The 14,624-nt window shown below is 49.0% G+C and overlaps 2 protein-coding genes across 2 annotated transcripts; one reads left to right on the forward strand and one right to left on the reverse strand.

Moving 5' to 3' along the window:
• Positions 1–10,430: 10,430 nt before the first annotated feature.
• On the reverse strand, positions 10,431–12,062 carry N7489_004877 (class I SAM-dependent methyltransferase; the record flags this gene model as incomplete). The annotated part of the gene is made up of 11 exons (XM_056710629.1): positions 10,431–10,524; positions 10,578–11,006; positions 11,070–11,255; positions 11,324–11,344; positions 11,396–11,436; positions 11,492–11,567; positions 11,625–11,666; positions 11,717–11,746; positions 11,800–11,856; positions 11,920–11,978; positions 12,033–12,062. The coding sequence occupies 11 exons, from the start codon at positions 12,060–12,062 to the stop codon at positions 10,431–10,433; spliced, it is 1,065 nt and encodes a 354-aa protein (XP_056569050.1).
• A 1,774-nt stretch (positions 12,063–13,836) lies between these two features.
• On the forward strand, positions 13,837–14,534 carry N7489_004878 (uncharacterized protein; the record flags this gene model as incomplete). Its single annotated transcript, XM_056710630.1, has 2 exons — positions 13,837–13,975; positions 14,005–14,534. The coding sequence occupies 2 exons, from the start codon at positions 13,837–13,839 to the stop codon at positions 14,532–14,534; spliced, it is 669 nt and encodes a 222-aa protein (XP_056569051.1).
• Positions 14,535–14,624: the final 90 nt, after the last annotated feature.

Raw genomic sequence — 14,624 nt, forward strand, 5'->3', positions numbered from 1 at the left:
CTGAAACAGTCTCCTCAACTTTATGAGTGGCTCATTCGACAAGTTCCTCACATGCATGCAACAATATATATATTTGGGCATTTGTCAGCTCGCACGCTCCATGTCATTTTACTGAATTTCAAGCTTATTTAAGAAAACGACCAAAGCGCTGAAATTTACAGCTCCGATTACCCCATGGCCCATAATTATATGAGGGTATGTTGGACATACAAGAATCGGCAACCGCAGTGGCTATTTATCTAACCATTTTGGGCAGGGGTGACGGAAAGCATAAGCTCATTGCATTACCCGCATTTTCAGTTGACTCTGAGCGCGTTGACAGGACGGCGTCGCGTGATTACTAGCATTCGCCACGCAGCTGTGCACCGCATTCCGCACAATCGGAAAACATTCCTTAAGATCGTTCACGTGGCCATCAAATTTTCGAATCGCATCGCTGGCTTCAAAGACTCCCAAAGTCTTTGCCGCCTTCAAAACTTCGTGAAGACAGCGCTTTCAGACTTCGACCAGCTGAAGAGCCCAGCTAAAGCAAAAGGCCCGCCTACACATTTTTTGTGTGAGGCCCGCCCCCATCATTTGGATTGGCGGTTGATCTTGCTTCCGGAAGCTGTCAACAGAGTGCTTCAGGGCAGTGAAGACGACTTTGTCTCTATAGTGGAACAGTTTCTACGCGCGGAGTTCAAAAGTTCTTAGGGGTCGTCGGTTTATCCCTACAACGCCAAGCGCATGGCGAACTGCACCGTCTCTCTGCTGTGGCTGATATGGAAGAATACATAGCATAGATTCTGATATTGCTCTTATACAGTACTCTCAAGTTTCGTGAACAGACCTTCCACTGCTGCTTCCACTCCTGCTCTGCGCTGGTTTCCTCGGTTCGGGATGTGTCAAGAGCCACTCTTACTGAAACGATAGCCCGAATCAAGCACGGGTCTCCAGAAGGACTGTTTGCAGGGTCGAAATGATACTGCAGAGCCAAACTTTGGGTCGCGTCCATTGTGGTGCTGACGATTTGTTGGAAGCCGACATCTCGGGTTGTTTTGGATTTTCTCATTCGCGGCCGTGTAGTTTTCGAAGCCATGGTAGATCCGCGAGCCATGGAGATTTGGTGGTCCAGGAGATTTATCTCAGGAAGAGATGGCTTGATTTGTAGGGTAGTTGGTATGGTAGTCATAGGTATAGCATCTTTGGCCGTGTCGGTGGATCGACTGTAGATGCTTGAAGTATTGTCGTGAGAGTGGCCAGGAATTCGATGTAAAGAAAAGGGCTCATACTGTATCGGCCGCAGACTGACCACGTCTCAGCCCTTTGAAACTGAGGTAGTAAGAACGAAAAGTCCATTTCATGGGCGAAGCAGTGGATTTGTGCTCTAGGATATTTTCTGAACGACTTTCCTCACAATTCTCACCACCGTTGATAGAACCATGTTTGAACTTTCCGTCAAAGAGATCTGTTGAGCCATGCACTTCACACCGTCTGCGGATAATCACGTATGCAACTGCCGCGGGTGGAACTTCGCCTGTGGGTATTTGCAATGCTTAGTTAGCGATTTAAGGTTAGTCCTAACGGATAGACCTCTAATAAAACTAGACTTCGCTAGCTCGAAAAGCTCTTTACTCCTCTACTTCTTTGCGTACGAAGGGGAGATATCGGCTACTTATACTCGACGACCACGGAAGTCATTTAATGCCAAAATTCGATGAAATCTGCGAGAAAAGTAAGGTTATACTGATCTGTATGCCTGCGCACTCCTCTCACCTTTTATAGCCTCTCGATATCGGCTGTTTTGCGTGTTGAAACGGCCGTATGGTCGGATGGTTGGAATGAAAGTGCGGAATCGGATTAACCATATCGACAAACTTGACTTCCTCGAAGTATACCCATTTGCACGAATTGAAGCTTTTTGAAAATAGCTTCCGTGCAGCTGGTTTAATACTCTTCGCACCTGATCAAGTGATTTCAAAACTTGGTACTTGCATTCGAACCCCGACTTCTTTCCCCCCACCCCGGGGGGGTAGCGAGTGGGACCCAAAAACCTCTTCGAATTACGTCCAGTTACAAAAGCAAGCTTCGTCAATTAAAGCATTACTTCGTGCAAGATCAAGAACCGCTCCGAGCCCGCTAAGTTCTGCGATAAAGCAGGTTTCAAAAGTCTGCCAAATCACTATGCAATCCGCTGCTTTTCTTGAGAAAGTAGTAAGCGATTTACGCGCCGCCAACGAGAAGCAGAAGCAAAAGCGTACTAGATCCCGGAGGCAGATACCCGCAGAAGAAGGCCTCTCAGTTCAAGAAGCTTATCAATCGATTACTGAGCCGGTGGAAGCAATTGAACCACCTCTACCCTCCAAACCCCTCCCCCCCACCACCTTCTCGGCGAAGAAGGCCTTCGCCACCTTTGCAGCCGCGAACGAGAGCATTACTGACGTGCGGGTTATGTAAAAATTAGGGTCATAGAAGAGATGCATGTCCAGATAGATGATGGTTTTAGCTTAACTGATTTAGTGGCGTTTTTGGTTGAGATGGATGCACGAAATTTTATAAGTTGGGTAGGGCATCCAGCTCGCTTGTGAATTACGTTAATGCAAGCACATTGAAACTAGTTTGACGCCAGACTGCCCGATCGGAAAATGTGATGCGGCTCCCGTATCGGAATTATCGGTAAAAATTTGCGCCTGAGGGTGCACCACCTTCTGGCTTAATGGGTGACGATTAAGACGAGGTTTTGCATCACTGGCTTGACTTGGTTATAAGACTTCTTTATGCCTGACCGATATTGGTGTTTGAATCGCTTCGCAAGCAAAGTGCCAAGCCATGGCACACAAAGAACCACTTGCTGATCATATCGTACACATTGATCGGGGAGGTTCCTTTTCTGGAATAGGGAAACCCCGTTCAAACTGCTGCGCAGCCAAAAGATTACCGTCAAAGCCCACATACAAACCTTTGGGACAATCACCTGAAAGCCTGGTGTGAACTGGCACGAATATTGGTTCTTGTTTTCGTCTCTGCAATATCTGTGGAGCTTGGGGAATGTATGCGACATAGGCGGGACCGCTCCGGTTGCGTAAAAGTTTATGACGGTATTGACTGGTGGAATGAGCCGGCGTTCTCCGAGCTAGCGGGAAACGTTGAACGATATTTGTAACATTATCCAGTCCCCGGCGCAGCTCTCCGTTGGTCGATCAATTCCACTCATTGGGCTTCAATGTACCACCTCGGATGACGAGAACGGATTATGCGACGAGAGGTTGCAAAGTAGCGGATTCAGCAACCGAACGTGAGGCATGGTACGATCTTAGATATATCAAGCATGGCGGTAATCGGTTTACTTTTCGCCAACATTGGTTATGGACCTTGACGCCATAGGGTTGCTCCAGAATATCTGTCCAGCAGTCGTCCTGAGTATGGGGGTACTGTGAGAGCGAGTGCAATGGGATTGACCGACCTCGCGGTTCCACGACAGAGTCGGATGCAAGTGATATAATGGCGTAGTTGACCGGTGGCGGAGAGCACGTATTCCGGATCCAAGGAAGCCATCAGAGGGGGAACAACCTGAAATCTTCGGACGTTGCAGGCCTGGGGTTGTCGCATGGAGGAGATAGACAGCATGCACTCGCATTGGTATAGGGAGCTCAAGCAGACGAGACATTTGCTCGCTTCGCATTCTACTCGAGTGATGGGAAAATGAGGGAACCTGCTGTTGTGGGATCCGAGTCAGCAAGGATTGATCCAATTGGACGAGGTGTTGTACTTTACGTTGTTCATGAAGAATCCCCCCGAGTGAATGCTTCAGACAAATAATCAATTAGGATGGTGATCATACCAGCTTACCAACCATATCACTTCCAATTCTCTTCGGCAGTGCAAGTCACCATTCATGCCCTGTTGTATTCAGGTTCGTCGCACTCTCCGGCTGTCGATTAGAGGAAGCCGCACTGGATGCACCGGGAAAGTTCGCCAGCCGGCAAAGGCCCGTGACGAACCCACAGATGACAAGAAACTGTACAGTCATATTGGGAGACCGCTTCGTGTAGACGGCGAGTGGTTGAGACACACAGCCGTTCAGGGTGCGAAGGCGGTGAGGACGAGGGCGGAAGACGGGATGGAGCGCGACGTAGTGTCCCTAGCTAGGTCTTATCTGACTTGGCGGGAATAGGTTACTCGCCACAAGAGATTTCGCGGTTGGCGATGGGCTGCTCCCACAGCGGCATGAAATGTCAGTGGTGTTTGTGTTTTGGGGGCACAGACTTCATAAATAATCGAAGCCGGCGCAACAGGAGGCGCGATATTCCACTCACCTTACCATGAAGAACGAACGTTCCGAGCTTATTCGTCCTGTTTTTGGCCCGCAGCCTTGTGTTGCAATATTCCATAAAGGGCATGCAAGCGGCAGGACCAGAAATGGTGTGTAAGCCGGCTTTGCGCGGAGCACTGACGGGGGTGCTGGCTCGGACTCACCCTGGTGCGCTGTCAACGGTTTTCTGTCCATTATTAGCTTGTAGATCGGGGAGGCATTCTATGACTCACATGTATTGAAGGTCAAGACCAGGGGAGAAGAGACGGGAAAGAGCTCCGTGGTTTTTCCGCTGGGTGTATATTGGACGGAATGCACGGATCTGATTGTTTCGCACCGTCATTGAAGTCAGTCCAGTTTCGGACAGGGTCGCGCTGGGATTCACTTACCTGTACGTGTATGAAAAGCCGCCCTTTCGCATCTCGGATACTGTAGATCCAGGGGCGAGACACTGAGTCGGCTGGTGGAGAGATACTCGCATAGACATTTTGTCAGCGAGCCCAAACCTCGGGTCTTCAATCGGGCATGGAAAGCACAGTAAATTCGCTGGGAATCACAACACTCACAGGTCCTGCTTCAGGTTCACGATGTATCCGATAAACGTCAGTACAGTGGATTTTTCAGTAGGATAAAGGGAAGAACTTATCAGGTACCTCATACACAAGGCCTGTTCGATTTTGCGTAGTCAAGTGATTGAACTGCAAGCGAATTGCCGGAGGTTGAGTAAACGTATTTATAAACTTCTCAGCTTCTGTCACTATGCTACAGTACACGGTATAGTAGTAGTAAATCAAATTAATCCTAATAAAAACAAGCTTGGTAGTGTTGTGATATGAAGCTGGTGCAGATCAGGAACCAAGCCGCACTGTCGGAATTAGCTCCGAAGTGTCTATACAGACGACCAAGTTGATTTCCAATCAACTTGGCTAATTGTTGTATATATAGGCTCATGTATCCCTCCGAAATAATAAGACAATTCATACCTCTGAACTACAACAGTAGGAAGCGTTGAAGGACACCTTCCCTTATTGAGGCCTGTTGAAACCCATGTAGGTATCCGTTATACTGCGACTATTTGCAGCGACAAATTTGATACCATTCGAGGTACCCACTGAGAGAGACGAGCTAGAGCCGAGTTGAGAGCTCATGATGCTGAGTCGGTTGAAAAAAGTTGGCTGACTGTCGTATCCTTCACCGCCCTCTCAAAATGAGTGCCAACCGCCTCTGGAAATGAAAACCACTATTCGAAAGCTGATTGCGTTGACTGACTAATGTGCTGATCGTAAAACCCAGTCCATAGCCATCTGCGTCCGCATAGTCTATAAAATACACCAACGCCTGTTGGAAACAGTACTGCCCAGATCCCTGACTTCTCCTGCGGACAAAATGGATTCCCCAAACAGCTCGCCAGGCCAGGAAAAAGAAGGAAAACAGCAGCCCAGTGAATTGCCAATCCTTAGTGGTAAGGACTATTCACTGGAAACTTCTGATCATGTCCCTCCTTTGGTAAGTGAAACAACCACTCGGCTTCAAATGCCTTTGCTGGTCATCGCAGCCGTCCGCTTCGCAACACGAAGGAGAAACAATACTTTGGCGACCGAGCCCTTTCAACCCGTCGTGAAGGTACTAGCAGACCTCGAACGCGACGATCCAGTTTGCCTTTCCAGCAGCTCGACTTGTTGGTCTCTATGGACGCCTATGGGATTCGTGCGTGTCCAAGCACATTGATGGCGAGAAGCTAGAGCAGGACAACCTTGTTTTGAAGGAGGCTGGTACGCACATGAGAAAAGAGAGGGACGGTCTTCGGATTCACCACGACAATCGGAAATCAGCGGTCCCAAAAAGGCTCTAGCCGCATGACCGGCTGGGAATACGAACTTTTACCCTTACCCCAAACTAGAGGCACGGTAATTCACACATCCCAGATGTTGTACCTGACATCCCATATAAATGAACAAAGATAACTTATCCTTGACGGGCGTGGCGAAGATTTGGTGCAACCTACTGTAATGGAAATAAGAGTGATTAATCACAGTCAGCCCCATCCGCGCCCCTCTTTTCATTCCCATATTCCAATAAGCGATGTCCTCATTATCCCATAAAATCGGTTTCCTATCCCAACACCTCGACTTCGACCCTTAATTCAAATACTGTGTGAGCTCAAAGACACCCACAAGTCACAATGTACAAGCTCCGAAACGCTAGTCAGGGCGTCCGCCGCCTGTCATGCCGACGGACTGACTACAAATTCTAGAATGGCATCTACTCCGTGCGGCAGGTGGAAGAGCAATTTCTGAGCGGAGGTATCGGTTGGACAATCTGCGCTATTTCGCGAAACTTATCACCCTGCTTAGAAATAGATGCGAACATCCTGACCCACGTGCCCCAGACTCATTCTGCTGGCGCAATCTATCAAGATCAAGCTATGTCCCCGCGTCCATGCTGCGCCTATCTCAGTATTAGATCCAACCCATGATGCGCATTACTCTGGCTATGATTCTCGTCCGCCGCTCTGTGATGGCCACTGACCACACAATTCAACACATACCCTGTTGGAATATCTACATCCACATTACCTTGAGAGACTCCGAGCAATTCAAACGCCGCTCACACAGACCCAAACCATATATCAGGCTACTTTGCCTAGCCGTTTACTCCTAGAGGAAGGGCCTTCTGATGGTATCGGCCAGCGTGCTTTTCCTACCACAAGTTTCGGAATATGGACACAGACCCTTGGATATTGATGGTTTGGTCGCTTTCTAGGAAGGGGGCCTGGGTTATGGGGTTATGGAATGGTAACGAGCAAAGAGGAAGAATAGGATTGCAAAGACCCTTGGTGAATTGCGTACGAGTAGATACGAGTAGAATTCAATAGCGAGTTGCCACGTGCAAACTAATGCGCAACTTCAGCAGGAGCCATATACACTGCGATTTAGGATAGATGTGGCAGGTCTTCTTCAGACACGATTCCAACCCCAGTGACGAATTTTACCGGACGTTTGCTTCTTCCTGGTGATAGTCGCTTCCTGGGACACTCACGTCTAGTAAGGAAACGGAGTTTCCTTCTAGTCTTCGATATCAACCCTTTTTCCGGGGAGTATTTTTTGAGACTAGCGCGTAAGCATAGGGATAAGTCGTTCCTGCAGTCGCTCCGTGTTCTTCGGTTGGCTCGCACCGTTCCCGTGAAATAACGGTTTTGCGAATGTCGATCGGCTGGATTGCAAGACGTATTATTGCAGGGCGTCTTGGAAGACTCGGTAGGGGACTTCCCTTTATCTTGGATCTGGATAACATTAGTGGGTTCTCAGTCTGCTGCTCAGCAATAATGCTTATATGTATCTAAGCGGACATGGTAAGCTCTCCTCGATTGACTTACTGGAGAACGTTTGCCTTTCTCGGTTAACTTTTGATCCTGTTTCATGTTGCCTGTGTCGAAGTACTGGGCTAATTGGCCCATATTTGCATCCGAAAGTGCCCCATATCAATCAACCGAACGTCTGAAGAGGGGAATTTATATCCCAATCTATAAACCCGTGCAATGGGTTACGCGCAAACGTAAACATTACAGCATTCCAGGATCTCCCTGGCATGTCGCAGTGGGGGTTGTGGATGTGTTGCTGGAATGTGACGCAACTGGGGTTTGCCACATCACCGGGACAACTATGTCAGTATGAGAAAATATGAGAAGGAGTGCCAGTTAGATTCGGGTACCGTGTGGATTGAGCTTCTCATGAACTCCGGTTAGCTCTTACCCTTGCACCATACCTAGTCGTGGCGCCCTGGCCGAGCTTCCCGGGAATATTACCACAAACTCGACAACCTGGTGGGTTTTCTTCGGAGTGAATCCTGCGTGACCTGGCGCAGAAACCTTAGCCAATAGGACTGGTGAAGATGAAGAGTAGAATTTATAAACGTTATATCATTGACTCCCGCCTTCCATAGACTGCCGACCTTGGGCAGTGATTTAAACCGACGTTCAAGCCGAGTATCGTACCACACTTTCGGTGAGCAATGAAAACTTCGTATGCACGTCAAGTTGACTGTGAGGACAGACTGTCAACCTAGGACGAAGGGGGCGGTTTCCGAGACGAAGATGAAGAGAGGAAAAATTAACGGTAAAACTTAAGGCGCCGGCCCCAGGAAAGTCAACCAAGCGAGTTCCCCATGTGGCAGACAACGCGTGCCAGTCGGCCGAGACTAAGCCAAATTGCGTACTCTGCTGGCTGCACTATCGAGTCGCGATCGAATTGGTAGCATATGAGCTTCCACCAAACAAAGACTTTTCTGTAGCCGCCGTGCCTTTAGTCCTTAGTTGATGAAGCCGGTCGGTTCGTGGCGACGCTAACAATGCGTCCAACGTCCAACAGAGAAGATCGAGGTCCTGACGCTCTCCATTTGAATCCATGGGGAAGGGAGCCGGTGATAAGACGACCATCACGACTACCGTCAAACCCACTATCCCGAGCAGCCTGAAAAACGTTCTCATAGTTCCTCATATGTAGATTTATAGTGTACCCTTCACGCTCATGATCATGGGTCACGTCGAGACAATAGACGTCAGTCTTAGTTGTGGGGAGAAATGAAGTCATCGCCCCAGTCATCGGCCATGGGATGGTCGGTTATGATATTCCGGTAGAGATGGCTGTGTTGAACGAGGCATTGCAAGGCCGCTAGCACCTTCACCTTCCGAACAAGTAGGAATGTATTGAACTCCGAATCGAAGGGATCGGGCATCTAACCATAACTAGGCTCTGCAGGGGAAAAGCTGCGCAACAAGCCACTCTAGCGACGTGCAGGCACCTCTTCATGGTGTTAGGGGCCAGTAATCGAGTATTCCAAGAGTATTCGAAGAAGCAAAGACCTGCACATTATCTCCATCGTTCGTTTCGTATTCCGAAGAAGCATCATTGGATAGATAGAATGAATATAGATCATCCCAAATTCAAACACCAAATTGTAAGGTTCAAGCTAGGCTTCCGTCGTTAGCAATTCGTATTCCCACTCTTTCTGCCTTTCTCGCGGTCCGATGATCCCTTCGCTGCAATGGAAAAGGCATCCTTCATTCAGGTGTAGAGTGAACAGAGATTTTGTGCGAGGATGCTTGTTTTGATAGAATGCTTGTTGTGATGAGAGTTGAGAGTTGAGAGTTGAGGGTTGGTGGTTGGTGGTTGGTGGGTGTTGATGAGCAGATGTGGTGAGATGTGTGTGGTGAAACATCACTGTTGTGGTGAATGGTCGGGTGGTGAAGGGAGCGTGGTCAACGTCGCACAGAGGCAGCGCGGTTTCTTGCCATTTCAAGGCCAGCTTTGCCCCTGTTTCAAACGCTCTAATCACAATGCTTTCTGTGGGGCACTTCCTGCGGCGATTCCGTAATAGGAAGGACTATTTCCACGCCAGGTATGTACCCTATTCCACAAGATGAAGGGTTCCTGCAGCGGCTGCCACACGATGGCATGCGTGCTCTTGCTGGGAGGTCCCGGTGGCAACGAGCGGCACAATACTATGCGCGGTAATTGGCTAGAAATGCCGAATAGTTCGATTTGGTCACCCAAGATTTCCGCTCAGCCTCATTCAGTTGTTCGCCAATATATATATATATAAAGCATTAAGTAATGATTGCGTCGAAGGTCCCACAGACCAAGTATTAGGTACGTTCCTTCAAATCCATTTCCTTCGCGACGAGTCCATTAGAATCATCCGTTCTTTACGCTTCGATATCTCAAGTTACGATCCATTTTTTGAAAACGAAGGTACAAGCCCACTCTGATGGCGCCGAAATTCCTAAAGTCGCCGATGTTCTTTATTTAGAGCCACTGGGGAAACACCGATCCCAGACACTCCATTCGATTATTGGAAGACCTCTGGGAACTGTCCCTGGGGCTCCAGGAGCAAGAAAGCACCCAGGGCCGACTTATACGTTCCTGGAGCCGATGGACTCCAGTTAAAAAAAAGTAACATGAGTCTCAATTACCTTGAATGAGGTGTCTTTAATTCTGGACGATTTTCAACTGAAAAGCAGGCCTCCATGAGTGACCATTTGGAAGCCTGAGAATGAGCACCGAAAAGATGCAGTAACGATGAAAGGATTGGCTTATAGGGTTCCGAACTTTGTTCCCGCCCAAGTAGATCCAGAGTAAGTTCATGGCGAAGGCTCGACTTTGACATCTGCCTCCTTCGCTTTCGCTTTCGCTTGCTCCTCCTCCTTGGTAGGCTTTCTTGCCCACACGCGTTTCCTAATTGTCATCAGTATAAAGAACTTTAGCGGGGCGATTGGCAGAAAACCTACGCAGGTTCATAGGCGTGAATGTGCGGATTCTTCAACTCCTCGCGCACTTTAGCCAGATACACATGCACCTCCTCCTTTGTCCACGGCTCCGGCTCCCCATAGTGTGTTAGCATCCACATCACCCAGCCCTCCATAGCAGCGTTCCAGTGGGCAAACTGGAGATAACCGGCCTCCTTTAGTAAGGGATCCTTCGGCCAAGGGCCTAGCGGGATCTTGTACTTTTCCTCGTACACGTCGACGAACCCGGCTTTCTCAATGGCGTTGCGCATCGTCTCATGCGTTTGGAGTGATCGCCCTGCTCGCTCGGCTAATCGAACGAACATAGGCCCCCATTCAAATAGCAGATGCTCTTTCTTTAAGGTCCCATCGTCGCTGTAGACTCGCACGTCTAGTTCCATCTGCTCGATCCAGCCACCGGGCTCGAGGGCGCTGTAGTCAAAGATGTCAGGAACTCATCACTCGCGAGACTGAGCGGTTAGCATTATAACTCACTCATAAGCTTGTTTGTATAGCTGGGCCCATCCATCCGAATTAAATGCGCCATACATAAGACGCAAATGGATGAAGTCAAACGGGTCCCGCCATGTCCACTCGCGGAGCACATCATCCACTTCAAAGATGCAGTTAAGCGGCATCCATGACACGGGCGGGGGAAGATATCCACGCCACGGACGGTAGCTAAGGAATGTCAGTCTAAAGACAAAGATAAAGAATAAAGCTGCCGAGATAGAAATCTAGTACCTGACGGATAGAGATCGGCAACATCACTAGAGATTCGTTAGAGGTTCCAACAAAGCGGGGTTACTTGGTTGAAATACATTGCCCAACTCCCTTGACCAGTTCCGATATCCATTATATTCTATAATGTGATATGAGCAGGATATTCAGCGAGAAACGCTTTGGGGTAAATATACCTTGGGCGAATTGCCGATAGGGGCGCGAAATAGAGAATTTGGCTGGTCGTGGTCTAGGACAAGGAAGACCATATGGCTGAGATGGTTAATATCAGGGAGAATGAGACTAGAATGGTAGATGGAATGGATTTACCCGATCTCAAAGGCCTCGAATTGCTGTTGGTCAGAAGGACCCCTGAACATGGTTATTCCTTGTAAGACAAAAATCAAGGCATTGCAACCAACCAGTAATCCTCTTCTTTGGTGGCCTGGTATCTAGGTGCGGGTTTAGTTCTTAATAGCGATCTTGGACTGGATTATAGACTGACCTTCGACCATTTTCCATGCGTCCCTTGTGGATCGCGGATGCGATCGAGGTGGTCTCTCTATTGAAGAGGAGTGAGAATGCGACTACCTAGACATAGGGGTAGTTCACCGTGGCAACTCACGACTGGAAGTCCTGCGGATCCGTGCCATAGCTGGGGCCCATAGAGTAGAAATCCGGGTCCTAGAACTTTCGAGTGAGAACTGAAAAATCACATTATATAAAAGCAGCACCCACCACCGCAATTTGCGGTAACTTTTCCGCCATAGTCGCGAACCTTTTTTTATTGTGAAGAGTGCAGGGGGAGATAAAAGGAAAAGGAGAAACGAGGGAGGGGGGTGGGAACATGCGGCGGTCGGGGTAGATGCCGTTTAGGCTATGGCCAAGTCGGGGTTAGACTGAAGCACAAAAGTACAAAGGAATCGGTGACGGGCCAGTAACGATGCATCCATCGCCAGCCCTGGTCCACCATCCAGACACGGAAGAATATGCCTTGGTTGGGAAATATGCATCGTGCTTTGCGACCTCGACACAGTGGCTCTTGGAACAGAGTGAGTTGAGGGTGAGAATGAGTTTGCTTTGGAAGGCACTGAGTTCGACATAGCTGCTCATCGGGACGAAGCTGAAGACCGTCTTTCCCGTCACTCGGATTGATGCTAGCCCCCCCTGGAAGCTTTATTGCTTTGACCTAGTTTCTCCTCATCGAGGTGTTCAGGCACGCACGAGGCCCATATGCGTCGATAGAGCCTCGCAGGTCGAGCCGCGTGAAAAGCGAGTTTTTGATCATCGCGTTCGAGATCCGCTAGTTTCTCCAAAATGGGCCGAAAGCGCTCGGTCGCCAGCACATCTTTCTGGTTTGCTTCCTGCCGCGAGAGAGGATTGTGATGGTCAGGCACAATTTTAATTTGTCATTGCACTCAGCTTCCCTATGGTGGTTCAAGTTCGGATGTGGCCTGTGGATGGGCTTTATTCCTGTGAATTGAGATTTCACTCGGCTGCTGGCCCGTTAGTTCTTTGGGGCATCCATTTTCTTCACGAGCAAATAACCCATGTTAAACAATTTGCTTTCTACCTGGCGCCGGTCTCTCTTATAGGCTGCCCATTTGTAAATAGATAATCCCAGATCCTTACGGTGGTGGGACGAATCGTTCAGCGCAATCGGAAATTGGCAACTGTTGACGGCTGTTTGTTTATGGCGAGCTGTTGGACATCCATATTTCCATTTTGACAATAATTGTTGTATTGAATCACCCATCCTACGGTAGCCAGACTTGGTATGCAGGAGTTGACGGAAGGGTCATTAACGGTTGTTGAAAGCCCGTATAAATACCGTATCAAGCTCAGGCGCTCATCGCACCTTGTTTAAGAATGTGGGCGGCGAAAACGCCATGTGTTGACCTAAACCTTGCAGGTGTCAGATCACTGGTGTCTGATCGTTGTTTAACCAACGGGCTTTCCGTCTATCAACTTCCCATCTTTGTCAACAAATCTATGAAGGCGTAATCCAACGCAGAAAAAATAGCAAGTAAAATAGCGAGTTTCCGTTATTCAACGCTGTCCGTGGGATGGCGGACATTAACTCGGCGACTCTTTTCGCTCTATCGGATGGAAGCGTGATGCCGTGGGAATTCCAGCGGTCACAAAGTTTGCTACTACTGAGTCGATTATGTTTACCTCGCCTAGCTAGTCAACACTCAGTGAATACTTCTACCCGGCATTCCATGCTTGCACCCAGACTAATCAAGCGTGGCATCCGAACAACACATCTATAGCGCTGTGAGGACTATACCGCTTGTTACTTTCTTCTTCTGCCCACAAAAAATGTCTGCAAATATGCTATTTACGGGTGGAAGTCCACATATAGAGCACCAAATCACAACACTACCCTCGTAAATAGGCGGAGAAGATAATCTAATATTCTCAAATGACATACAAATGCCCTGCCATGACCGCGCCGAATAAAAGGCAATCGATGCTCCTGGCCCTGCCGAGTGGCCTGGCGTGGAATTTCATCAAAATCATGGGGGCCTAGTTATTCGTCATGCGTCGCCTCACTCGGTGCAAAAGCACGAAGGCAGTTGTGATGGTCACTATCATGGGCAATCAGATTGCTCTATTGATCCGGGTTCCATCCATTGCGGATCGCGACCTGTGGTCTGTTGGCTCGGATGTCTGTCTACGTCAGTGCCATTCAACCATCTCCTGCTAGGGTCACCTCCTGGGCATTTTGACCATGCGCCGAGTTTCCTTGGAACTTGCCTTTTCCCAAACCAAGAGAATATCAACTCTCCCTACCCACAGCCGCTTGAGGCGCTGCGGCACGACAGCCAGAATACTGTTGCTGGACCCTGTCAAGCCTTCTGGCAGCCTGTCAATCTTCTATATAGCCCGCAGGATCCGTCCAATTTGAGCCTCGGAGGTTCGCAAACCAACATCCCTCGACGGCAATTCAAATGTGACGTTCAGGGATGCAAGAGTCATTTCAAACTTCGAAAGACCCTTAATCGTCACCTGGCAAGCCATTCAGGGGAGAGGCCTCATGTCTGCTGGGTACCTGGGAGTCAACGCAGCTTCTTGCGTCGGGACAACCTTAAAGCACACTATGCAACGCACGGGAAACGTAAGGGCCGCAATCGCTACGTGGCTACCCTAGATAAGACAGCATCTGCCTATAACCCTGAGTTCTGTGGGCAGCTAACGCCCGACGGATGGCCATTAGATTACTCTGCCGAAGACTGATCCTGGCGATCGAGATGTACGATGGCGCTGAAGTGTCAACCTTTCTGCCATCAAGCACGAGAAGCAACGGGATAGACTTGAATACAGGCG

Source organism: Penicillium chrysogenum (assembly GCF_028827035.1).
Source record: "Penicillium chrysogenum strain IBT 35668 chromosome Unknown utg000002l_segment0_segment0, whole genome shotgun sequence".
NCBI classification, from domain to species: Eukaryota; Fungi; Ascomycota; class Eurotiomycetes; order Eurotiales; family Aspergillaceae; genus Penicillium; species Penicillium chrysogenum.